Source organism: Pinus tabuliformis, chromosome J (assembly GCF_031772625.1).
Source record: "Pinus tabuliformis cultivar Carrire ecotype Pingquan chromosome J, CPIR1, whole genome shotgun sequence".
Classification (NCBI taxonomy): domain Eukaryota; kingdom Viridiplantae; phylum Streptophyta; class Pinopsida; order Pinales; family Pinaceae; genus Pinus; species Pinus tabuliformis.
In genome coordinates, this window is record NC_142295.1 from 209,008,667 (window position 1) to 209,034,493 (window position 25,827).

The following is a 25,827-nucleotide window of genomic DNA, read 5'->3' on the forward strand; positions in this document are numbered from 1 at the left end:
CCTTGTATGACAGATGAAGACCCGTCGAGACCACTTCAGGGCACCCCAACAAGATCTTGGGACCCCATAGTAGATTTGAGGTGGATTTGAGGGCCAACCCTCAAATCATGGACCTTCCATGCATCTACACCTTATCACCCTTGGACATGGCATTTGAAGCATTTATTGTGCATGATGTCACCTTAATAGAGACTACAACTCACATGTGTGGGAAAATTAGGCATAATTTCATGTTGGCCAATGGGTTGGCTTGTAACCCAAGGTCTTTAAGTGATCAAACTTATTTTTAGGGGCTTTGTAGACATAATTACTTGTCATAATCCTCATATATTCCTCTATGGTGATTTTTTGCTAATGGAGTTTGCTGACCACTACGTGTCAACTACCCATAGCAGTACACCCCCTTTTTCACAAAAGGGATAGCGTTTGATCAATGTGTCCATGCCATTCAATTATCATCATCAGCCTGATCATGTTATATTGTAGAATGTAAACCCAATCTGCATGTGTAAATTGTAAATAATCTCAGCAGATCTGTGTCATGTATGTAATTGCCTAGGTAAACCTAATTTTCTGGTGATGATCTACATTTCGGAAGGTTTTTTGTCTCACCGATTCATGATCGACAGAGTTTTCCTTCAGCCTTACCCCAAAGCTGGAATGGATTTTGTCATTAGAATCTCAGGGGAGTCCTAGTGTGCTAGATCGAGTCTATTTAAAAGTGATTTGGGAATAATCATAACCATTTGGTTAGGTTATTTTATTACAAATTGCTTGATCTGCTGATTATGTTTGTGTCACAGAACTGGGTAGTCTATGAGAGTCTATATCAAATGGGTTTTCCCCCTTGAGATGTAAAAATATAAAAAATCATGATGTAAAATGTTTTGAGGATTAGAAAAATAATTCATCCCCTAATAAGCCCTAGGTCCTAGGTAATTTTAAATTTTCCAAAGGCTAAATTCGAGTGTCCTTTAAAAAAATAAATTTTAGATGGTCCAGGGACTAAGGTTAATTGATTATTTTGCTAACATTTTATGCCCTTGGTCCCTAGGGTTAAGTCAAAGTCAAAATTTTGAGGAAATTAATTCAAAAATTTAATTTTTGAATTAATTAAAATGCATTTAATTGATAATTTCGAATTTCCTCAATAATTTAAAATTTCGACAGATGAGATTAAAAGAAATTTTGACCCTCATCAACGGTTGAGATCACTTTGACAAGGATCACTCGAACTAGTCATTGGAAGATTTGTCTTTAAATAGGAGGTCAATTTCCAGTTTAGAGGAATCGATTGTTTGATCATGTGTTAAGTGAAAGCTTTCTTGTAATCATTTTTCATGTGCAATAAAAAAAGACTTTGGGGTTAATTTCTGTTGGTGTTACTCTTCATGGCAATGTTGTAAGATGTTTTATTTTCATGCATAGATTTCATTTTCAGCCATTGATAGTAGCTTTCTAAAGAGTGGTTTAAGTACAGGTATCTTGCTTGATCACTAGGGTTTGAATGGTAGTTTAAATTCTGAATATAATGGCAGGTATCTCCATTAGATCTGAATTTTATTGTCGTTCTCTCTCTCTACATTAATGGTTGAATCGAGTTGTGCAAGAAATTCTTGATTTTGAGATCATCGGGCGTTCGGGGAAGTTTTCAGTTGGACCAGCCAACTCCTGATTAGCATTTTCTGAAGGGCCCAGCTTGATTGAATCTTGGGCTTATCATTAGAACTTCCGTTGCAAATGCATGAAGGGTTTTCTCTGAAGCACCTCACCTTAAATTTAAAATTTTTAAAAATATGTGTGGCATAACGATAGATCTGGCTGCTTAGAGCCTTTAGCTTGTAATTACTGTAATTATTTAGCTGGTTTTTGGGGTTTTTAATTTCATCATTGTATATATTGTTTCTGGGCATTTTGTTTTTTTGCCATTGCAGGTTGCAGATCTGAAGGGGAATTCTTGTTTGAAGCCAAATCTAGGCCCTGGAGGGTAAGATTTGGCCTCAGAATCAGCTCTTGCAAGGGTATTTATTTCAGATCTGGAAAAAAATTTGTGGGGTTTTCATCAGGCAAATCTGAAGCAGGACGATTTAAATTTTTATTAAGATTTCTAGAGAGTTTTAAGGGTTTCCTGGGCCATCTGTCTGCTGCTGCCTGGGGTTTCATTTTCACAGAAAAATTTCGAAATTTTTTTAAGGTGTACTGTGTAAAACCCTCATTGCATTTCAAATCCACGTATTGCCATACTTCCCCATCCGCTAGCCATCCCATACTCCACGCAGCCTTCTCCCGCGTTTCCTTACTGTCTACCCGCATCCCTTCCTTCCTTCCACACTCAGCTCATCGAAACCCTCAGATCCGCAGTTGTATCCATTTATCCCTCTGTCTGCAGCTCCTCCATCGTATCCGTAGCAATCTCTTCCTTCGCCAGCCCTCACGCAGCCCCATCTCCTCATTGCAATCTCTTCCCACGCTACCTCTTCTCCTCTCGCGTGCTGCCTTCTCCATTTGCTACATCCATTCCTTTAAACCGTCTAGTTCTTCTGCCATCAGCACCTGCACTGCAAACACAACAGCAATACACATTCAATTTTCTTTTTCTTTTTCTTTTTTGTTAAGTATGGGTATGATTAAGTTTTAGCGTATTCATAGGTTTCATTTGAATTTCGATTTAGGGTTAGATTTTTTTTGGTCTTATTTATTTTTTTTTGTTCACGTTAATTCTTTTATTTAGATTTTGGTTTTGGTTTTGTTGTTTATATTCCTTAGGTTAGGTTTCATTAAATTAAAAGGACCAAAAAAAAAAAATCTGAAGGTCATGAGTTCAATTCCCCCGGACTAACCCGGAGTTGTGGAGAGGGGCGGGCGCAGTTTCCCAGGGGTTATAGTGGTAGCGGTCAGAATCGACCCCGTGTAACACGAGTTGCGAGGCTGCTCCAGTCGCCGATTCCTCTGTAAGCAAAAAAAAAAACTAAAAAAATTAAAAACAATTTAAAAAATTAATAAAAATTAAAAATCATTAAAGAAAAAATAAATAAATAAAAATCTAAAAATTTATCAAAATCCTAAACATTTAAAAAATAATAAAAAAATTTAAAACTTTGGTGACTGAGGATTTTAAAATAAAATAAAAGGGGTTTGTGCTTAAAAAAATTTAAATGTGGCCTATGGCCCATTAAAATTTTTATTTTGTGCCCTTTTCATTTTTTCGTCGCATTAAAAAATTTTAAATTTTTCAGTTACCATTAAAAATTATTGCCTAAGGAATTATTTAAAAAAAATTAACCTAAAGTTCCTTAATGTCATTTGTCATTAAAAGCAATTTTTATGATTTTCCTATGGTCAAGATGCGACAAACATTTTTTGATTGTTCAAAAAGGCTAATTGAATCTAGATCTTGGTCATTAATGATAATCGTTTTAAATCTGGAATCTTTTGCATGTGACAGTGTTGGGCGTTTTCGTGGATTATTTATAATTGTTGTTTTTTGTCACATATTGAAAATCATTCTGGATAGCTTGTTTTATTAATGGTTAATTCAAATATCAAAGGCACAGGTCTAAAATTGTTTCTATCTTGTGGTCGTGTCTTGTTTACTTTGGCGTTTAATCTATCAATCTGATTTAATCATTTAAATTCATCAAGTTATCCATCATTAAAATCTCCTAGAATCTGTTTTTCACGGGCTATCCTCATCTATTCACCTAGGGACTACCCCCCTTGACTTGTCTAGGAGAGAGTCTAAACAGAGTGGGAAAGGATTTAAGAGTGACAGCCCTTACTCTGAGCGTTGTCGCACTGCCTAGACACTCTGTGCGACAACAGAGTTATTTCTTGGCTTTGGAGGCATCATCTTGGAGCACTAAAGGACTTGTTCATGCATTATATTATGTAAGTGTACCTTGTATTTGTTAAATCTTTATTATTTGTGGCTATTATATGGAATGGTTGATTATCTAGGGTTTATGTGCAAATTTATGGTTGGAAATTATTCCATGGACTCTTGATGATAGTAATGCATGCATTACCCACTTATAGAACGTGAATGACAATCCCATGGGTTAACCTTTAAACTAGCTCTCCCATTTGACTTTGCTCCCTCACAAAAGTGAGAGGTAGGGTTTGAAACCCAGGGCTTCATATTCCCTTAATCTTTTGCTAAGGTTTAGCAGTCTTTAACATCCCCTAGTCTCCATCACCCAAGGTCAAAGCACTGGCCTTTTGTTGCATGGTTGATCATCTTAAAATCACCTTAAATTTCACTTTTTCTCCTTAACCTCATTTTCAGCCTCTTAAGGAAAGTAGGGCATCTTTCTCAACTAGGGTTGAAGGCGTTGCTTGGTAGAGGGATTCAACACGTGGAGTTGAATTATTTGCCTCGAAATAAATTCATTATTGTGGCTAATTTCTATATTTTAAGGCAAACATCCCTTGCCCTAGGCTTGAACTTGGGGCTTATTGAAGGCTTCTTGTTCCATAGAGCAAAGGTATACATTTGTTGGAATCTTTTCTTGGCCTTGTGACCTTAGGCAAGCTTATTTACCTTATTATTTCTCAAGCCTTAGGTCACAATGTCACATTGTGCTCTAACTAGGCCTATTAGAGGATGTGCATTGCCTTTTGTGCTAGTTGGGCCATGTTCTTAGGTAGAGTTATTCCTCCTAGAGCATGGTACCGCTCAAACTAACAGGGGTCCTAGGAGGGGTTCCTATAGAGCAACTACTAGGTCGAGAGAAACAATGGAGCGATAACCCACTGTCACTTCAACTAAGGCTCCCTACTCTTTACAAACTTTCACCAATGGGAGGAGTCCTGATATATGAGGAATCACGAGAATACATATAGTCAATGATAAGATAAAGAAGTGATTCCTAAGCCTATTCGCAAGAGAGACTCAATTAAATGGGTTGCTTGCTTTAGAAGCAAGGTGATGGGCTCTCTAGGAAGGGCTAAGAGGGCTTTTGAGGATAGGGTTCAAGAGTATGCCTTGTCAAGGAAGCCTCTAGTCTCAAAGGGACTTATGGATGCTTGGCTTCTAAGTGATCTTTGTGGAAGTGGAGTCAAGAAGTTGCGAGACCACAAAGGGCAAAGTGGACCTGAAATTAAGTCAAGGATATGGAGTTGATCAACCAAGGATGTACTTGACCTAATTAGGGATAGGAAGGGGATCAAAGAAAGAATCTTCTTTTGATGATTTAATGCTATGATCCCAATGAGGTCACTAGCCAATGGGAAACCAAGGGCAAGAATCGATCTTCGAGCTAGGGCTTGAAATATCTCAAGGTTCCGCAGTTGGCATTTCATTAAATTTGGAGGGCCTCTAGAGGACACACCAGCACAGGTGTGGGCAAGAGATCGAATTATTTGGATGGCTAAGTTGTGAGAAAAGTGATGCCCTAGGTGACCTATGGACGCTAGACCTAGAAAAAGGGGGGAATGTGAGACGAATTCTCTTTGAAAATGATAACCTATGGAAGGATTAGTGCCTTATCCTTTGGACAAGATGGAGTCAAGATGAAATTTGTGATTTAGAGGAACTACAACCAATCAAGGAGCCTTCTAGACAACTTCGCATGGCAATTAGGGCATGGGAGCAGCTGCTAGAAGAATTTATACTTCAATTTGCAATAATTGATGACTTATCAAGATGTGTTCAATAGAAACAATCTCTAGGAACATTCACCCTTTCACACATGATACATGAGATGATGCAACGCTACAAAAGATTAAATTTCCACAATTTCGCATAAGAAAAGCAGTAAATTTCAAATCTAGTATAGCGAAAATCCCAGCAACATTCATGTATTAAAGCAAATAACAAAAAATAGACATGAAAAGATTACTTACATGTGTAAAAGAGTATATCCAATCACCAAATTATGCCAATAATGAAGCTCCAAAAAAAGAGAGAGATATCCAAACATCAAAATTCATCCATCACATCCAAAATCCTCCTCCAAAAGGGATAGTGAAAATCTCACAAGAGATAAGAACCCAATCCAAGTGATGATTAGAGAATGAATCACCTCTCATTTATTTATACAATCTCTAATGAGTTCAATTTAGTTAATTTGGCCTAATTGAGCCCCTAAAATAAAATAATGTGCATAATATCAATACTTTTGATGACAAACCCACCAAATAGCTCAATAACATAATAAAAAAGCCTCTCACTAGGGTCGAATGTCAATAAAGTGAGTCGTTAAGCCTTTGAGGAGGCCTAATGAAGTCCTGAGTGTGCCATGATGTGAGAATGGACCTCAAACATGGTGGATAAGGGAGTGGCCCCTTGCTTTCCAAGCAAGAACCAGTGGTGCTCCCAAGTGAATGTGGGGGCACAAGAACATCCTCATGGGTCTCCAAATGGATCGAAAATGCCTTTAGACAATCTGTAAGGGCTGGGATGATGACATAAGCCCTCCCTCTGCAACAGGAGACATCTTCTGGACCTCGAAACATCTGCCAAGTGTATGGTACATGTGTAGAGCCGGCTGGGCATGGTGAACCAAGTGCATCATCCTCATCCAAAAGGTGGAACACGAATAATCAACGAGTGGTGTCAGGGATCCATGAAGTACGCTCGGCTATGGTGGAGGCCCATGGCTCTCAATGCTCACCCTACAAGTGCCAATGTGGCCCTCTCGAGGGCTAAGACCCTGTATAGGGATACCAAGCCCCAAATGAAGACCCACTTGCAATCCTGCATAAGATCCAATGCGTCCCCTTGCCTTCCAGTACAACCAATCATCAAAATAATCAAATAGAAGAGCTTACAAGTCATGGAACCAATGGGGCACTTCATGATGGCATGCCCTTCCGTAGTGGGCTTTGGCATATACTAATGTCTCCAAGCTCAATAGTGAGTTAATCAAGGATCCTATTAGGTGGTTTCAAGCTTTAAATGGGGTGACATGTTCATGGTACATCCCTAAAGTGGTAGGTGGAAAATGATATAATAATGGAATGGAGTGGGGATCAAGGGAATCATCCAGACCACATGTCATGGTACAAAGGTAGCTATAATAAGGGAAGCCCACACTTGGGTACGTGAGTATAGGAGGGAGCAAATCGTGGTACATGAGTTACCTCGGCCATTGTTTTTCTACCCTTCTTCATATGTCTTTTGCCTTTGATTGGTTTTTCTTTATAACTACTCGAGGCTCCAGGGGATGAGAGCATGATGCGTAATATATAGCAGTGAATACCCCCTTAAGGTGGGGCAGTTCATCGCCTATCGGGGGTTGGGACAATCATGGGTTCCTTAATGATGGAGGGGGGCTCATCTAAGGGCCATAGGAACCAGGGTGATGGCCATGGATAAAGGGTAGAACTCATGTTTGGCTTTTGCCCACGTGCTAAATTTGTATGTCCCGACCATCTTTCGCATTTTGTGGTAAATTTCCTGTTGAGAGTGGCCAAATTATGCTTTTTTTCTTTTTAGCTGCATCAACCTTCGGTGCATCGTTCTAGGCCCAACCCAAGGTGTGGACAAGGAGAGGGGGAAGTTGACCCTATGTGGACCCAGTGGACATATGTGGACCCAGATGGGAAAAGTGATGAATGGGGCTAGAATGAGTGGTAGGGGTGATATATATGGTGTAGGGAAGCTGGACGATGCAACCAAAAATGGGATTTCCCATGTAGTGTCAATGCTAAAGCTAATGGCCAATAAAGGAGATCCAATAAGACTAGGATACAAGGTAACCACGAAATCAGGAAATGGAGACAAGAATATAGACCTAACCCACTCTTTCTGTTGAATGCCCCCACCAATCCATGCCCAAAAGTGCCCATGACAAGTAAGGAAAATTACTCAATTACACCAATGAAAAGCCATGCCTTCGGGGTCAGGAGGCCCACCTTCAAACATACAATCAAAACAAGTGGGCAAGGTACCACATGATTGGCTCAGGTGGCGAAGACAATGGCCATCGAACTATCTGGAGGCTGCAAAGGGCTGCTAACTGCCAGTTGAGGACCATCTAGGAGAAAAAAATTCTCCTCTATACACTACCCACAAGTGGTGGGTAACAGAGCCTATATTATTATCACCTTATCCCTTGCACTTGATAAATCCCTTTAGGTGACTGACTATAGGGAAGCCTCCCTAGTGGTGAAAGTCCGCAAAAGAGCAGGAGGTAGTGGTTGTGGTAACAGTGGGCCACACCTCATATTGTTATACCTTGATCTATCTCTTGCTTTGTTTTTCTCTCTCACAAGACCTATTAGATTGAGGCAACAGGTTGAAAAGATTTCATTTTAAAAGCATAAAGTATGTTTTCCCCGAGGTGCAATTCAATTGGTGATCATTGTGATATGAAGTATTGTGTAAACAAAGAGATCTAGGTTCAAATCACCCAGAGTAGCCCCGTCTACGAAGAGAAGCACATGTCGTAGGCCCTAGAGGAATAGTGGTAGCAGTCAGAATTGACCCTGTGTCAAGCGAGTATAAGACTAACCCAATTGTCAATTTCTCTGGTTACATAAAAAAAGCATAAAGTATATTGAATCCTACAGTGGTTTCATTTGCTCATTCATTTTCTCATTTTCATACACTTATACATATACCCTTTATGAAGATAATAGATGACTGAGCTAAAATGTTATGTTTATATATGTTTGAAATGGCCAGCGTGCAAGATGTGCAAGATATTTATTGTATGAGACCCCTGTAATAGAAAAGAAATTATTTCTTCTACTAAGAAAGAATGATACTGGCATACCATTATTTTTGGGTTGCTATCCTTCATATTTATCATTTTTCACTTCATTCCCTTTAAATACATATTCTTGTTGCAAGTGATATATTAATTAAGGTTGTTAAAAGCACTTTGTCTTGGAAATTGAAATATTGATTGTCATATCAATTTGAAAGAAGGTTATTTAAAACAGAAAATGAGGAGGTTGATATGTATTGAAAAGAATAATTAATTATATGGATTATGCATTGTTTGAGCATGAAACAAAGTTGTTTTGACTCTCTCCCTGTGTCATGAATTAATTCATTCCTCCTCTTTTTACACTCAATTTTAGTATGCTTTAACTTGGACCTTGCTAATACATATTTAACAGAATTTTGTAAGTATGTTTTATTTCTGCATATTGTATTTCATTTGAGAAGCCTTAATTGATTTAATGCTACTTGTTTAGATGAATTTCTTTCGCAGAGGCTCCAAGGAATAGAAGAGGACAGGGAAGAAGACCAAATGTTGTTTGTCCAAGAAGGCCAGAACAAAAAAAATTGTTTTTCCATCCATTTTGATGTAAACTCGGATGAATTTAACCAGTTGATTCAAACAAGGCATTTAAACCTTGGTGGATAGCCAGTCTTGCCTCAGTCATTTGCCCCTCCAAACACCCCTTTGCAACCTCACCAAGTATCATGGATATTCCTGAACAACAACCTCAACCTATGCAATATGGTTGGAAAGATCATCCTGTCAGACCAGCCTCTAGTATCATCAATTGGCATGCAAGCTCGACAAATCCACTTCTGCCACCTATGATTACCTCTATTGCCTCTTCTGCCCACTCCCTACCTAAAAATGCCAAAGAACCTCTTCCTGAGACCCATGGGGATAAAGGAAAGAAGCCACTGGAGCTTCCAAGCACTAAGTCTTCTCGGTCAACTTTAGATCATTCTAAAACACATTCACAGGAAATAGGAGATGAAGGGAGAAGAGAGATCTCTCTCAAGGATATGCATCCAGAGCTTTTCTGATTTGACAATTATTATATTTTTATGACAGAATTTACAGTTTAAACATTTTGAGGCACCAAGTTCTTGGGCTAATATGATATAGAAAACTCAAATATGATATTTTGGATAAAGGAGATACAAATGTTGTCGGGATGATGATGATGTATTTATCGAGATATCTTTTTGCTATATAAATCTATGCTAAAATGTTTTTAAATATGGGAGTCATGAGGATTTTTATTCGCAAAATAAGTTTTATAAATTGAATCTAATGGGATCCCACCTACTATTAATTAAGGATATTTTAATCCTTCCTGGCCTTTTTATAATAAATCTTACTCTCCTATAATGTTTTCTAAAATCAAAGTTTAAACAAGTGGTTAAGAGGCAGTTGAAACAAATAACTATTTTTTATAAGCATTAAATGAGGGAGATGTCACGAAGAGGGAACAAAAAAAAATTGAGTGAAAGTATGCCCAAGCATAGAGAGAGATTTTCTATTGTTATTCATTTTCCATTCTGGATTTTTTGTGGGCTAAACTATCTTGTTGATAGCAAGGATATCTTGAAAAGTGACAAGGAAAGATATAGTTGTAGAAAATCCACGAAAATTCTGCTTTGCTTGAATGAACAAATCCGAAACTAACTTGTAACCCAGGACATAGAATTTTCTCTACTTATTTTGCAGCAGTATAGGAACAGAAATAAACACAGTCACACAATAATCAAGACAAAATTTTTCTAGAGAACCCATCTAGGGAAAACCCTCTGCTTAATTGAGAATTTTATTGATAGAAGAATGAGCAATAGACCTCTTATGATACAATATTGTTTCACTAGAAACCAATCTGGTTTTCTCTGCTTGTACTAAGTTGAAACACCCTTGCAAGACATGATCCTGATTCCCTTATCCTTTGCGCTCTTGGAGCTCCTATTTCCTAGCGCAATCCTCTCCACACTCTATGCGCATAGGCTATTCCTATTAACTAGGAATTACCTCCTAATTCCTAACGCAAATCCCAGGGGAAAATAGCCTCTACCAATCTATGCACAAGCTTCTCTTGCACACTCTTCCTCTCACAAGCTCACACACACAAACTTGTGCTCTCTATTGCTTTGTCTCACCAACTCGTGCTCACAAAAACAATGATCACAATTGTGCCTTTTGATCTCCTTATAAGAAATTCGAATGGGCTAAATCTGGCAAGTTGTATTTTTGGAGAGTCTAACTAGTGATGAGTTAACTAGTCCAACTGACTCATGCAACTCATCTAGTCTCAATTTAGAACTTGAGACTCAATCACCCATCCTTCTCCTAATCAAACTCGCACTAGAGAATAACAAATTGAGCCTTCCACTCCTGCATATCAGTCAAACTGCTTCATGAATTGTCCTAACTTATAGGAACTCGCCCTGATTTTTAGAAACTCATCCTAACTTTTAGGAACTTGTGTATGCTAAGGAGAACTGCTTCTTGGTCTCCTTGACTAAGGCACAAGTCAAAGAAGAACCTTTCTCGTTACTATTTTCAACACTCCCTCTTAGTGAGGAAGTTGCTTCTAGAAGAACCTCATCCACCTGGATCTGTCTCCAATATTACCACATTATTCGTTGTTGCAACTGCTCCTTTTGAACTAAAAGACTTCCTTGCTTTCTTCTAGAACATGATCTTAAGACCTATTCTTTCCCACCATGTTCTGTGAGTCCATCACTTCAATCATAAGTGCCATATACCCTGTGTACCTCTGTGGTTGCTTCCTCTAACTGGAAGTGATCTGAGAAGATTCAACTCTCTTCTGATCTCCCTTTATCCAAATCCTTTGCCCACATGGCTCGAACTCACCCTATACTGGGAGTCTCTGACTGAGTGGCTGCCTCCACTCAACCCTGGGCTATGCTCCTCGTCATCTCGCTGGTCAGCCCAACTGTCAACTAGCTTAGGCTCAAACTGAGATATTGGCTGAGGCTCCATCTTGAGAACTCTATCTTACTCTCGCTCAACCACCACATCTCTACTCTGAGAAATCCCTACCTTGTTGCTCAAGGTTGCACCTATCTCTACTTGCAACTTGTAGAGATTCTTCATCCTCACACCTATCTGCTTCTTACACCCAGAAGCTAAGTGTTGAAGGTAAGCCTTACCTCTGTTGAAGATGATATCATATCCCTGGTCCTTAAGGGTAGCTACCAAAACAAGATTCTACCTCAATCCTGGAACATAGAGAACATCTTTGGGATGAAGAGGATTACCTGACTCCCTTTGAAAACTAACGGTACCAACTCCTCTAGTTGCATATTGACCATCATCTCCTAGTTCAATCTGAAATTGCATGTCCTTCTCCTTCAGGTGGCTGAAACGTTTCTTGTTCCCGGTCATGTGCAAGGATTCTCCTAAATCAATATACCATATACCACTATCTGTTGAGCTTGCCATGGAAGCAATCAAAGAGAAATCTTTCTTGAACTGGGCAAAAAATGCATCTACCTCCCTTGATGCAACTACATGATCCTTACTAGAATTATTCTTTCACTTAGGACACTTAGTGGCATGGTGTCCAAACTCATGGTAATGGAAGCACTTGATCTTGCTTATATCCTTCTTGCCCTTTTGACTAGACTCGGCCTCTCCTTGGCCCTTCTTGCCCTTGGCCTTGCCTTCCAGGGCAAGGTTCTCCTCGTCCATTATCGTAACTAATCTACCATCTCTAGTCCCTCTCCGGATCTCTTCATGAATGTAGTCAATCCAAAACCTTTCCCAATTGGGAAAATTCTCTCTCCCATTAATAGCATCCTGGAAGCCCTGTCAAGACTTGTGCAGTCCAAGTATGGCAAAACTCACAAGGTCATGATCAGATACAATCACACCCACACCACCCAGTTCATCTCATACATGATTGAACCTTGACAAATATGTGACAATGGGCTCATCCTTGCTCATTCGGATACTCTTCAACTTCTCCTTAAGATAAAGCTTCCTAGTATCACTGGTACTCTGATATAGATCTAAAATAGTTTTGAACACCTCATAAGTTGTCTTCTTTTCATGGATATGAGGAACTATATGATCTTTGACTCCTAGAATAATCATCTTTACCTTGATATCATTCTTATTATGTTGGGCCAATTGTCGGGAACCTTGAAGTGGTGTTATCGTCTGCTTGATGAACTCTCCCACCCCATTATCTTCCAGCACTATCGTGATGCTCCCTTTCCATGGAATGAAGTTCGATGCTCCCTCTAAACAGTGATCTACTCTCAATCCTTAGTACACAATCTTGCTTCCCCAAAGAGCTCTCCAACACCTACCCACTAACAGCCTTATAGTCCCTCATAAGAAGTTGTACTTAGCGCTCAAATAAGGAACCTTATAACAGCCCTCTAACCTGCACTTAAGTTGCCCACCTACTCTATCCCAATCTTGGACTCTCACCAACCTAGCATCAATATCATACTTGAAGGAGATTTAACATACCTTGAGACCTATGCCTGTATAAATGTTTGCAATATTCGACCCTAGTTAGGGTTGTTGTAGCAACTACTACATCCCTCCAAACTCGACCTCAATCTAATGTAAAACCTTTGCTCCTCCCTCCTCTATCAAGTCCACTTTTGTGCAGTAATTATGAGTCTACTCGACCCTTGTTTTCAGCCTCTTGTTAGGCCTTACGACCCACCCAAACTAGGCTACAGGAGCTCGGCCTCCTACATAGAAATTTGTGCCCTGATCTTGAAGGAATTAGCCCACGAACCTAGCACAAAATCTACCTAGACCTCTCCTTGACTTCAGCAAGAGCTTCTTAGGCCGCAGCTCCCTCAAATCTCCTTCTCTTATGATTTGATGCACTTGTGATGATCTTAAATCTGTTCCAAGCTTTGATACATTGTAGAAAATCCACGAAAATTCTTCTCGGCTTGAATGCACAAATCTGAAACTAACTTGTAACCCAAGACACAAAATTTTCTCTACTTATTTTGCATCGGAATAGGAACAAAAATAAACACAATCACACAATAATCAAGACACGATTTTTCTAGGGAACCCAACTAGGAAAACCCTTTGCTTGATTGAGAATTTTATTGATAGAAGAATGAGCAATAGATCTCTTACAATACAATATTATTTCACTAGAAACCAATCTGGTTTTCTTTGATTGTACTAAAACACCCTTGCAAGACATGATCTTGCTTCCCTTATCCTTTGCGCTCTTAGAGCCCCTATTTCTTAGCGAATCCCTCTCCACAATCTATGTGCATAGGCTACTCCTATTAACTAGGAATTACCTCCTAATTCCTAGCGCAAATCCCAAGGGAAAGCAGCCTCTACCAATATGTGCACAAGCTTCTCTTGTACGCTCTTCCTCTCACAAGCTTACACACACAAACTTGTGCTCTCTATTGCTTTGTCTCACCAACTCGTGCTCACAAAAACAATGATCACAATTGTGTCTTTCAATATCCTTACAAGCAATTCGAATGGGCTAAATCTTGCAAGTTGTATTTTTGGAAAGTCTAACTAGTGATTGATGAGTTAACTAGTACGATCGACTCATGCAACTCATTTAGTCTCAATTTAGAACTTGTGACTCAATCACTCATCCTTCTCCCAATCAAAATCACATAAGAAGACAACAAACTGAGCCTTCCACTCCTGCATATTAGTCAAACTGCTTCATGAACTGTCCTAACTTATAGGAACTCACCCTAATTTTTAGGAACTCATCCTAACTTTTAGGAACTCATGCATGCTAAGGAAAATTGCTTCTTGGTCTCTTTGACTAAGGCACAAGTCAAAGAAGGACCTTTCTCGCTACTATTTTCAACAATAGTAACATTGAACTGTGGTGTTCTTCAAGGTTGTTTATTTTTCTTGTTGTGTTTGCACTATTTAGAAGGGTTGATCCTATTCACTGCTAGTTAGTATAAGTTTTGCAAAGATTTGTTGATGTATTTCACACTTCTTGAAGTGGTCCAGATCAGATTTATTGTTCTTTTTTCTCTTTCCTTGCAACATTAGTTGCCTTTGTATGAGTTATTCTAACATCTTAAGCTTCTAAGGACATCTCTGGTCCTAATCCTTGCAGGGATCTGAAAAGAAAATCAATCTTGTATTCAAATTGGTCTATAATAAATATATTGCTGGTTTTTTTCTCTGATTGGCTTATTGGAAATTTTACGCTGGACAAATATTGTTGTTTGTCTTTGTATTTTTCTAAGCTCTTCTAAAGTATATTTGGAATATTTCTAATCATAGGTTTCATGTAATATTACTTAAATTATTTTATTCTTTGGGTCATTAAACAAAACAAAACAAAACAAAAATTGTAATCTGAAAATAAATATCAGATTTCAAGAACTTTCTCTCTTGGAATTGTGAGAAGTATTAAAACCTCTCCATCAACAAGGAGCACTTTACATGTGGATACATTGACTTAGAGGGCACACCACCTTGGGATTGTACATATTACCAACCCTATTGTGCCATGTGGCATTCATGCTTAGTGTAGCACTTGGGGCTTGGTTGTTGACATAGCCTAGGGTTTACTTGTGGACTTACTCCATATCTTACTATTAGCCTCCCTCACCTATTATATATAAAGGGAGGAGAGTGACTATGTTATGTATCAATCTTAAAGAGCATGTCTTAGCTATGAAAGGGATCTTGGAATATTTACTCTTGTAACAAGGATAATGCCTATGGGATGCATGGGCTAGGGTTCCTTCGCATGTGAGATGCAAGTGAAAAGTGTGTGAAGCTTGTGTGATGTAAATGCTTGGGGTTGCACAATTGGTATGATGCTAGCTTGTTGTTGAGCTCTTAACCTGGTGATATGCCTTGCTAGGCCTTGTTATTCTTGGTTAGGGTTTGAAGTAAATGTGGATGCCCTAGCTCGGGTTTGAAGCTTTAGAAGAATCCTTGCTTGGGATGAGCCAAAAGGACTTATTGTACCAACTTAGGATGAAGTCAGAAGATTTATTGTAACAAGACTTATTGTACCAACTTTGGTAGAATCATTGTTTGGGATGAGGTGAAAGGACTTGTTATACCAACTTGGGATGAGGTGAAAGGACTTGTTATACCAACTTAGGATGAGCTGACATATTGTGCTTTATCTTTATTATTGTGATAATAAGGAGATGTATTGTTGTTGTCTTGAACTCTCTTATTGCAGATCTGGCTTTCATGTGTTTTTAGCAAGTACCATAGTTGTTTTGGTATGTTGATTTATTGGGACAGCAAGGCTAAAAGATCGAATTTGGCATGCCTTAGATGAAACTTCAAATTTGAAATGTGTTGTTATATTCTCGATGTTAATGACTGTAATCTTCAAAGCTGCATACATGATTAGATCATGCCTTAAGGGTTGTTGTATTGATCTAATGTTGAATTATTTTACGGTGTTTATCTACTTTAACATTTCAAGACTAGAGGTGACAGAATTGAGACATTTGCAACTAATTCTCTCCCAATAGCACCCTTCCCCATTCAAATTATTTCTTGATGCTCCATGCCATCTCTTGCCGACTAGGCAAATATTGAATCAAGCTATCAAAAAGGACATTTATAAATTATACATTCAAGTCACTTATACCTCACTTCCCATGAGCCTAAGCTCGAAGACATCCTTCTACCTCAAGCACTTTTTGTAGATGTGGGATGGAAACATTGTCCGCCCCCCTTATATGCGCATGCATTGGATGCACTCGCTCAAGTTCTCTTAGGACCATTACAAGTCTGTTATCATTGACTCTAAATAGAGACAGACTACCATATACCACAATCTGAAAGAATTTGCTAGATGTGCCACCAATAGGATCTGGAGATAAAGATTCACCTCATTTTTCGATGCCCCCTATAATATGAGATCAAAGGATGCTATCACTGCCTATATAGGGACTCAGGAGGATCCCTCTCTCCTTTTTTCTAGTACCAAGACCAAAGATGCCTAGCCTTCTTCATCAAGGAGATCTTCAACCACAAATCTCAATTCCTGCACATCAAACCCTATCTTGGGATGACCAAGACAATCACTTCATACTTTCAAGTTGATCCTTCAAATCAAAGCAACAAGCGACAGGCAGAGTCCTAGAGTGCACCAAACAGTACACTGGTGACACCACATTCTATCATTAGCCTCCCCATTTGGGAGATCGTCTTGATGTCATTGAGAACAATTCGGAGGTGCCAAATCGTACATCAATCCATACATCCTTAGAAAGGTAGAGGAAACAGCTCTAGATAAACCCTGAGTAGTGCGACTTCTATCCATCATAGTACCTCTTAGATCCATAGGAGTAGCTATAGATCCATCTAGAGATTCTTCATTTCGACCTGGAATGCTAGGAGAGTTCCACACTCCTAGTTCCCCACTAGGATCATACAGTCAAACCCCCCAATAATTCCAAAGGACTCCAACAACGTACCAATAAACAATTCGACCCCCTCGCCTTCGGCCATCAAACCTTGGAGACCCAAACATTTTAGCTTCATCATCTAATCTCTCTCTCTTGACAAGTTCTTGAGTTTTCCACTTTTCCAGCCTTGTACATACTCACTTATTATTTGTATTTTGTATCACCATACCTTTGTCATGGTTATATATACATGTGTTTTATCTCGAGCATGTACTATTGTGAGTTTCTTTCTTTCTTTATGTTGTTTTTGACATTCTCTAGGAGTTGCACTTGCACTCCCACATTGAATCAATGTTATCGAAATTGGCCGGTCCGATCGGTTCGGGCCCAAAATCGGCTTGGTTTAGGCTTTGGAACTGGAATAGGCCGGTTCAGTACTGAACCAGCTTATTTCACCAAACCAATCGGTTCGGGACCGTTTTTGTGTGATTCATACCCGTGCAGACTTAATTTTGCCTTTTTTATTTTTCGTTTGGTTAACCCACTTTTAATTTTCCCCTAGGCCAGCGTAATATTCAAGCCTATGGCCCTAGTGTTGCTATGCATTTCATGGTAATGTTAAAAATTTAAGTAAAAGGATGAAAATGAAAGATAAAGGAGTATCTTTCATTTTCATCCTTTTACTTAAATTTTTAACATTACCATGAAATGACTCGAGATGTTTGAGAGGGGTTCCAACCTCATTAAATTTCGTATAGAGAAAGTAGAATTTTAGATCTCACTCAAAATCCAACAGACTTAACTATTTTTCAAGATTTCAGGATTGGGGGGATTACAACGTTTCCATTGGATTTTGTCATGTACGAGGGTATGGAACTAGTAGTTAACCAAGAGCACCAAGCCCTTTATGTGCTTTGATATTAGTGGCATTGTTTGTCGAATCGCACTATCATGACCGCCAAAAATGTATCGATCACTCAGACAAAATCATGACTTGACATGCTACGTTTTTTCTATCTTATTTTAATGCTTAGAGGATTATATTGATGACAATGATCCCAATGTAGCTAAGTTGCACGATACAAGGAAACGGGTACGAGTTTCCGAAACGAGTACGGGTACAAAACGTAACCCCCCTAAATTTTGGAAACGGGGAAAAGTGATATATATGTGTGTGTGTGTGTGTGTGTTAGGACATTTAAGAAATGTTATATGCAATCATAAAGCATACATGATATATTATTACATTATGATTAAATTGTTCAATGTCAATGCATAAACTATAAGCCTATCAATTATACATGTCACATGATGATGAAACATACTATTATCACATTTACTCATGAATGATCACATAATGAAAGCAGCAATATCCAAAAACAACCTTGAGAAATGAGGTTTATGTTAGCTTTTGTAGCATTGGATGTGTTCTAGTCATGAAACTTGGTGGAGGGGCTAGAATACATGAGATCTCCATAACCCATAAATTGTTTTTGGAAATTCCACCTAGAGATGGCTTAATTATATTATTAACTTATTTTTTAATGTTTCCTAAGTCTAAACTTAGGAAAATTGGTTAATTAATCAGAATTAATTAAGTCAAGGTGAGAATTCTCTAGAAACTCACATGAAACGACAGGGTAATAATCTAAGCCCTCGATTAAGTTCTAATCTTGGTCGTTGGCGCTTCAGCAAAGGATTATAAGAAGAAGTCGATGGGCACTTGGAGAATGCACTTGAGACACTTGAGCAGTTTGATTCAGTGTTGCGAAAATCCCGATATTATCGGCAAATCGCGATTTTTTGAGTTTGGCAATATTATCGCCCGATTTTTACGCCAATTTTTACTCTCAAAAAATAGCAATAACTTGAAAAAATCACGATTTTTTGGGAAAAAAATCTTTTGGGAAACAAAACAAAACAAACAAAAAAATAATAATAATAATTTTTTCTCCGATTTTTTTATGAGGAGGAGGTGACACAACCTACCCAGGCTACCGCTGTAGAGGACGTGGTCTACCTCCTGTAGCTCCTAGTTCTTCAGCTTCTAGAGCACAGCAGAGTCCACTGCCAACTCCACCGGCATCTACATCTAGAGGGAAAGGGAAAGCTATTGCATTTTCTTGCAAGAGGGGTAGAGGAAATCAGTAGTATTAGACTTTAGTTATTTGGTTCATTTCATTGTATATGACATTATGACTCATGGTATGAGATACATTATTATATTTTTTGTTGATATTTTGAGGTTGAGTTGGGACTCAGGAGTCAGGACTTACTATCGAGGACATGATTCACTGTTATGTGTGATGTAGCACTAGAAATGATATTACACATCTTATATATTAGTTCTTTTATCATATTTATGTGTCAATATATTTATTTTATGTTGTAGATGCTTTAGATATTAGAAAAAATGAATATTTTTTATTTTACGAATTTTTCCCAATTTTTTCTGATTTTTTTCTGATTTTTACGATTTTTTCCGATTTTTTCCCCTCGCCGATAATATCCCGATATCGACAACTGCAACATTGGTTTGATTTCCTTGGCAGATCGATTTCCAAAGAGTAGCAGCAATTGTCGGAGAGCCAAAGATTGAAGCAGAGACAGTGAGGGGTAGGGACAATGAGGCTAGAGGAAGTTTTCCAGATCCAGCGAGTGCAATTGCGGAGAGGCCAAAGTTTCTCCAGGAGGTTGCACAGTCGTAGCGCAAAAGTCTCAGAAGGCAGTTCGATTTGCTAAAGAGGGCAGACACTTTCAGTTCCAGTGATCGGGCAGAGGTTCCAGAGTGCCAGAGAGACATTTTCCCAGCCAACAACAAGCACGCCGGCTTGATTAGCAGACGATTCGGGCAGCACTTGTGGCAGGAAGCTTCAGCTTGACGCAGGGCCTACGCAGACCCAGTTGGACAACTTGCTTTTCAAAGGCAGTCTAGTGTCGGAATTGCCCGAAGTGAGGATATTTCCCTCTAGTATTTTTGTCGGTATGTTCTTTGCAGGATAGCCAGATTTCAACATTCAGGTTATTGTACTTAGAATTTCTCATTGTTGCATAATAATAAAACCCTCAATTGCTGCACCGGTTTTCCCAAGTTGGGTTTTTCGGGGACAATTGTCCAAAAATAATAGTGTAAATTTTAATTGTGTGTGCTAGATCTTCTCAATTTCCAGCGCTATTATCTTCCACCAAAAAAAAAATTACTTGTGAAGTTTGCAGTAGTGAATTATTCGTTGTTTGTATGGGCGAACAAATTGTTAATTAATTTTACAGTTAGAAGAATAATTTCCAATCGTTGTAATAAAATTTCGTAGCAAAATTTTCTAAGCTACAAAATAATTTTGTAGCGCCGAACTTTTCACATGCTATTAGAGCGTAAGTGATCAGTCGGGAAGCTCAAAATCGAAGAAGAGAATTTCGTTGTTCAAAGGGAGCAACAGGCCGAAATTCTCTGAGGCTGCGCATAATCTAGCAGATCAAATTGTTGGGCAAGGGTTCGATTTTCAGTTGCAAGTTGGCAAAAAAACAATTTTCCCAAAATAGTGATTCCAGCAATCAGAGGGAGCAGCAGCAGCTCAGTTTTTCGCTGAGCAGATCCCTTGGTTGGATGCAGAGGGTTTTACAGAAGTTTGCAAATGTAGAATCAACGTCGAGTGGAAGAGAAAAGCACACACAGTAGAGGGAAAATTTCTCTCAGGGAGCTTCAAGTCTCAGAAGCTAGATTTTCCAGTTGCAAATTGGCAGTGGCAGCTAGCAGATCTACGCATTCCAGAAGGGAGTGCGAGTAGCAACGCAGCAGCCGAGGAAAGGGAAAGAGGGAGTTTTCGACAGATTCAGAGATGGCCATCGCAGGGCTTAGAGAAAAGGATAGGTTGGAGGGTTACTCCAACTATGTCATATGGAAGGCCAGGATGTCCTTCCTGTTAGATGAATATAGCCTAAAGTTCTACATAGACAGCGTTGTGGCAATTCTCCAAGATCCAGATCAACTGAAGGAATACACGAAGGAAATGGCAAAGGCGAAGCGGTTGATCCTGGATGGAGTCCGGGATCATATAGTCTCACATGTATCTGGCAAGAATACTGCCAAAGAGATGTGGGATGCTCTCTCCCAGCTATATTAGGGAACTTCCGAGCAACGGAAGATGTTCCTCGAAGAAAAGTTGAAGTGCATGAAGATGCAAAAAGGGGAAGGCATAGATCCTTTCCTCACCAGGATTCAGGAGGTCCGAGATCAACTTGCAGTTGTTGAAGCAATACGTCAACCATCAGAGCTAGTACGGTTGGCACTAAACAGTGTCTCAGAGGATTGGCAAGTCTTCATCCAAAGGATCTTGGGCAAAGACACATTGTCTAGCTGGGACAAGATGTGGTCTGACTTGCAGTAGGAGTTGAGGCAAGCTCTACTAAAAAGCTCCATCAGTGGTAGCAGTAGTAGCGGATCGAAGGGTGTGAGGGTGGAGGGGAATGTGGCCCTAGTAACGAAGGGTGTGAAGGAGGGGAGTGTGGCCCTAGCATCGAAGGGTACTAGTTGGGGCAAGGGGAGCTGAAAAAGAAAAAGAAGGACCTGTCAAAGGTCAAGTGCTTCAGATGTGGTGAATTCGGTCACTACAACACGCAGTCTCCTCTCAAGAAGAAGGACAAGCAAGAGAAGTAGGACCAATACGCAACGTCAGCCGAGATCGACAAGTTGTCCTCTAGGTTGAAGGAAGACTTTGCGATGATGGCATCCATACCTCGAAGTGGGGCGACATGGAGCTGTAGTCCAAAACTGCAGATGTTTGGGCAGGGTCCATTGAGGTGTCCTTCTCACAGATCATTACCTTGCTACAGGGGAACACAATATTTAGTAGCAAGATCAGATTAGTCTCAGAGATGCAGTCAAATTCCAGAGTGACAGTTGCATACTAGTAGCAGTCAGATGCCAAGGAGCGCAGTCCAGGGTTGGTAGCAGTGCAGGGTTGGTAGCAGAGCAGAGTCAGCAGCAGCGCAGATACTTCAGTGGACAGTGCAGTGGCTAGTAGCAGTCAGGACTCGGGAGACAAATGCATCATACTGAACACAATTAATTCGGTATTTCAGATGCTTCTCAGTTGCAGTGGTTGCGGTTGCCGCAACAACAGATGAGAGGGAGCTGCAGTGCAGATGCAGAGTTGGCAGCAGTACAACAATGTCAGCAACAGCACAGATGCAGCATCAGGGTTCGCAGTGATTGGTGGGCAGTATGGTGAGACATCAACAGCATGACAGAGGGTGGTACAGAGACAAGGTGTTGTGGCAGGGTGTGCAGCACTAAAATACAGTCCTCGCTAAGAGGGAGTGTTAGTTTTTGTAGCATCGGATGTGTTCTAGTCATGAAACTTGGTGGAGGGGCCAAAATACATGAGATCTCCATAACCTAGAAATCGTTTCTAGAAATTCCACCTAGAGATGGCTTAATTAGACTATTAACCTATTTTTTAATGTTTCCTAAGTCTAAACTTAGGAAAATTGATTAATTAATCAGAATTAATTAAGTCAAGGTGAGAATTTTCAAGAACTCATGCGGATCGATAGGGTAATAATTTGGGCCCTTAATTAAGTTCTAATCTTGGTCGTTGGTGCTTCAACAGAGGATTATAAGAAGAAGTCGATGGGCACTTGGAGAATGCACTTGTGACACTTGAGCAGTTCGATTTCCTTGCAAATCGATTTCCAGAGAGCAGCAGCAGTTGCCAGAGAGCCAGAGATCGAAGCAGAGACAGTGAGGGGCAAGGACAGTGAGGTTGGAGGAATTTTTTCAGATCAAGCGAGTGCAATTGCAGAGAGGTCGAAGTTTCTCCAGGAGGGCGCGCAGTCCTAGCACAAAAGCCTCAGAAAGTAATTTGATTTGTTGAAGAGGGAAGACGTTTTCAATTCCAAAGGCCCGACAAAGGCTCCAGTTTGTCGGAGAGACGTTTTCCCAGCGAGCAGCAAGCAAAATGGCTTGATTAGCAGACAATTCAGGCAACACGTGTGGTAGGCAGCTTCAGCTTGACGCAGGGCTTGTGCAAACCCAGTTGGACGGCTTGCTTTTCAAAGGCAGTCTAGTGTTGGAATTGCCCGGAGTGAGGGTAAATTTCCCTCTAGTATTTTTGCCAATATTTTCTCTGCAGGATAGCCAAAACATCAACATATTGACACAAGCAAGACAACATAATAAAGGCAAACCATTAATCACAAGCGCTCTTGTTCAGCTAAGCTGCCATGAGAAGGAATACTCTTCCATCACAATCACCAAGACCTGCTCATGGCCCCAATTGCTTATTCATGCCTCCAAGGAATTGAACCTTGGTGGATGGCCTGACATGACTCTCTTCACCGTTGAACCACAGCCCCATTGGCTGATCAGCTATTATCTATTTCTCAAATCAGACTTATTATTTTCTGTTAAGGTTAAAGTTGACATAGAGCCATTTGTACTACATGTTAAATTAAAAAATCTTGATTTAAGAGATCCAGACGTTTCACAGAGGATGCTATAAAGCAATTCTGTTAGAAAAATCCAGCTAGTCTTTTGCTTCAGCATTCTTTTAAAACTATATCCACTCTTGAGGATTTTCGAGGACAGGTTGCTTGATTTGATTTGATTTTTACTTATTTTTTATTATTGCTGTATATGAATGCTGATAAAATCGTCCAACTTATAATCCAAGTCTCTATGCCCCCAGAAATTTGAACCTGCTAAGCTCATCCAACTTAAAATCCAAGCATCTATGTCTGCCGGGGTTTGAAACTGGATCAGTAACAGGGCAACATCCCATCTCAATGACTACACCACACGCTGACAGACGATTTATTTTAATTAATTGGCTTTCCAGTCAAATTCACATAAAATAACCTGTGGTTTAACTGAATGTTGACTGTAGAAGCTTCGTCCTTTCAGTCACAAAGGAGTTTTAACAAGCCAAACGAAAAAAATATTCATTTCTCAAAACAGTCTGTCGTTACGGTTAAACAATTCTGTTAAAGAATTCCAGCTGTGCCTTTTACTCTTTACCTTCCCTTCAACCGCATCTACTCTAAGGTTTTTAAAGGGGTTTTAATTTGATCGTGTTAGCCTACAATTTGGAAAAATTCATAGTTTAATTTAAATGCCTTTAAGACTCAAAAGTCGGTTGTTCAAAAAAATAATGTCTAGCCTTTATCTTCATTACTTTTTTAACAAAATACTTCTCACTAATAAGTTCGAACATGATGCAACAGCCCTAAACCCTACAGAGTTTGGTGTTCTCTTGGAATTTTTTCCCTGTTCGCATTTCTGTTTACATTCGTCTTTTAATTGAACCTCTTAAAATCAAACTCAATAATCGAATTTCGTCAGAATATAATTGGCATTTTGGTGAACTATCAGATTTTTAAGATTTTGTTTCCGCGGTTGAAAAACTCAATTACGAAATTAAGTCGAACTTATTTTGTTGAAATTTCCAACAATATCATATCAATAATGAAATTCAAGTTGACTTATTTTGCATAAATAATTCTGTGATGTTGCACATTGAAAGAGTTTTTAGGCAAGCATTTTATTTCATTGGATTCATTTTTAAGAGCATGGACGAAGAAAATTTGAATTGAGACCATACCTTTTGAGATTGACGGGATCCTGAATGTAGGAGCTTAAGCCAGCCAAAAACTTGCTGACTAAGGCCGGTTCCGACTGAAAACGGATCTCTAATCGGCGATGAAGATTGTGAAATTCAACAGGTGTTAGGACGGGCCCTTCTCGGCCGCAGAGAGTGCATCCTGCTTCCGCCATTACAGCCAACATGACGTCCGTGTCGCTTTGCTCGACATGGCGATATTTCTTCGATGGAGAAGGATTAACACCGCTACTATCATTGTTCAGACGCTTCTTAGCAGAGCTTCGCTGCAAGGGAGCCATCGTTCCAGAGCACACCGACACAGACGCGGGTGAGGAGGATACACATTGAATATACGCTTTGGCTTTAAAGATGGCGGGAACACCTTCACACCCATTGCTTCCCGCTGTTTATGTTTATATATAATAGAGAATTTTCACATTTTATTTTAAATTAGCAATGGTAGAAACAAAGTTTATGTTATATATAATTGAGAATTTTCACATTTTATTTTAAATTAGCGAAGGTAGAAACACAGAATGAAATTAGTTTAATTTAATGTTAATTAGGTTGAAAATAGTTTAGGGAGATATTCAGGATGAAATTATTTTAATTTAATGTTAATTAGGTGAAACAATAGTTCAGTTTTTAGATATTTTTTTGGAGGTTAAAATATTATTATTTTTTATTTTTATTTTGTATATGTTATTTTTCCGTGAAGCTTTACAATAAATGTTTTTAGTTTTTAGACAACCATTTTTGGTTAAATAGATTATTCCAAGAACTAATTGCAAAAACTTATTCTATTTTCTTAAAAAAGTCTCACATTCTAAATAAAATACTTTTCTGTTCTTTTTATTTTAAAAAAACAAAACATTATAAAGTTAATGTACACCTAATTTTATGTGTATTACTCTCTCAATAAAAAAATATGTATCAATTCCAATGAATTTTCACTTTTGAATGTGAAATATTTTTAAAAAATCTTCTTACTTTTGGTTAAAAATAAATTACCATGTATTTTTTTTAAACTATAAATTTATAATTTATTAAAATAAATTATTTTAAAAATAAAAATTATTTTTATGTGATATGTTTTATTATATGTGACAAGTTACGAGTTAGGCCACATGAAAAATTTAATTTATTTGTAAGATACATCACACGAAATCAAATAAAAAT

General features: G+C 38.9%; 1 protein-coding gene across 1 annotated transcript in view; it reads right to left on the reverse strand.

Annotated features, from left to right (window-relative positions):
• The window catches only part of LOC149226425 (uncharacterized), a 56,290-nt gene extending 31,254 nt beyond the window's left edge, over positions 1 to 25,036 (reverse strand). The window contains exon 1 of the mRNA XM_089380198.1: positions 24,649 to 25,036. Within this exon, the coding sequence (XP_089236324.1) occupies positions 24,649 to 24,947 (299 nt within the window). The 5' untranslated portion in view covers positions 24,948 to 25,036. The remainder of the gene's footprint in view (positions 1 to 24,648) is intronic.
• Between the last annotated feature and the right edge of the window lie 791 nt (positions 25,037 to 25,827).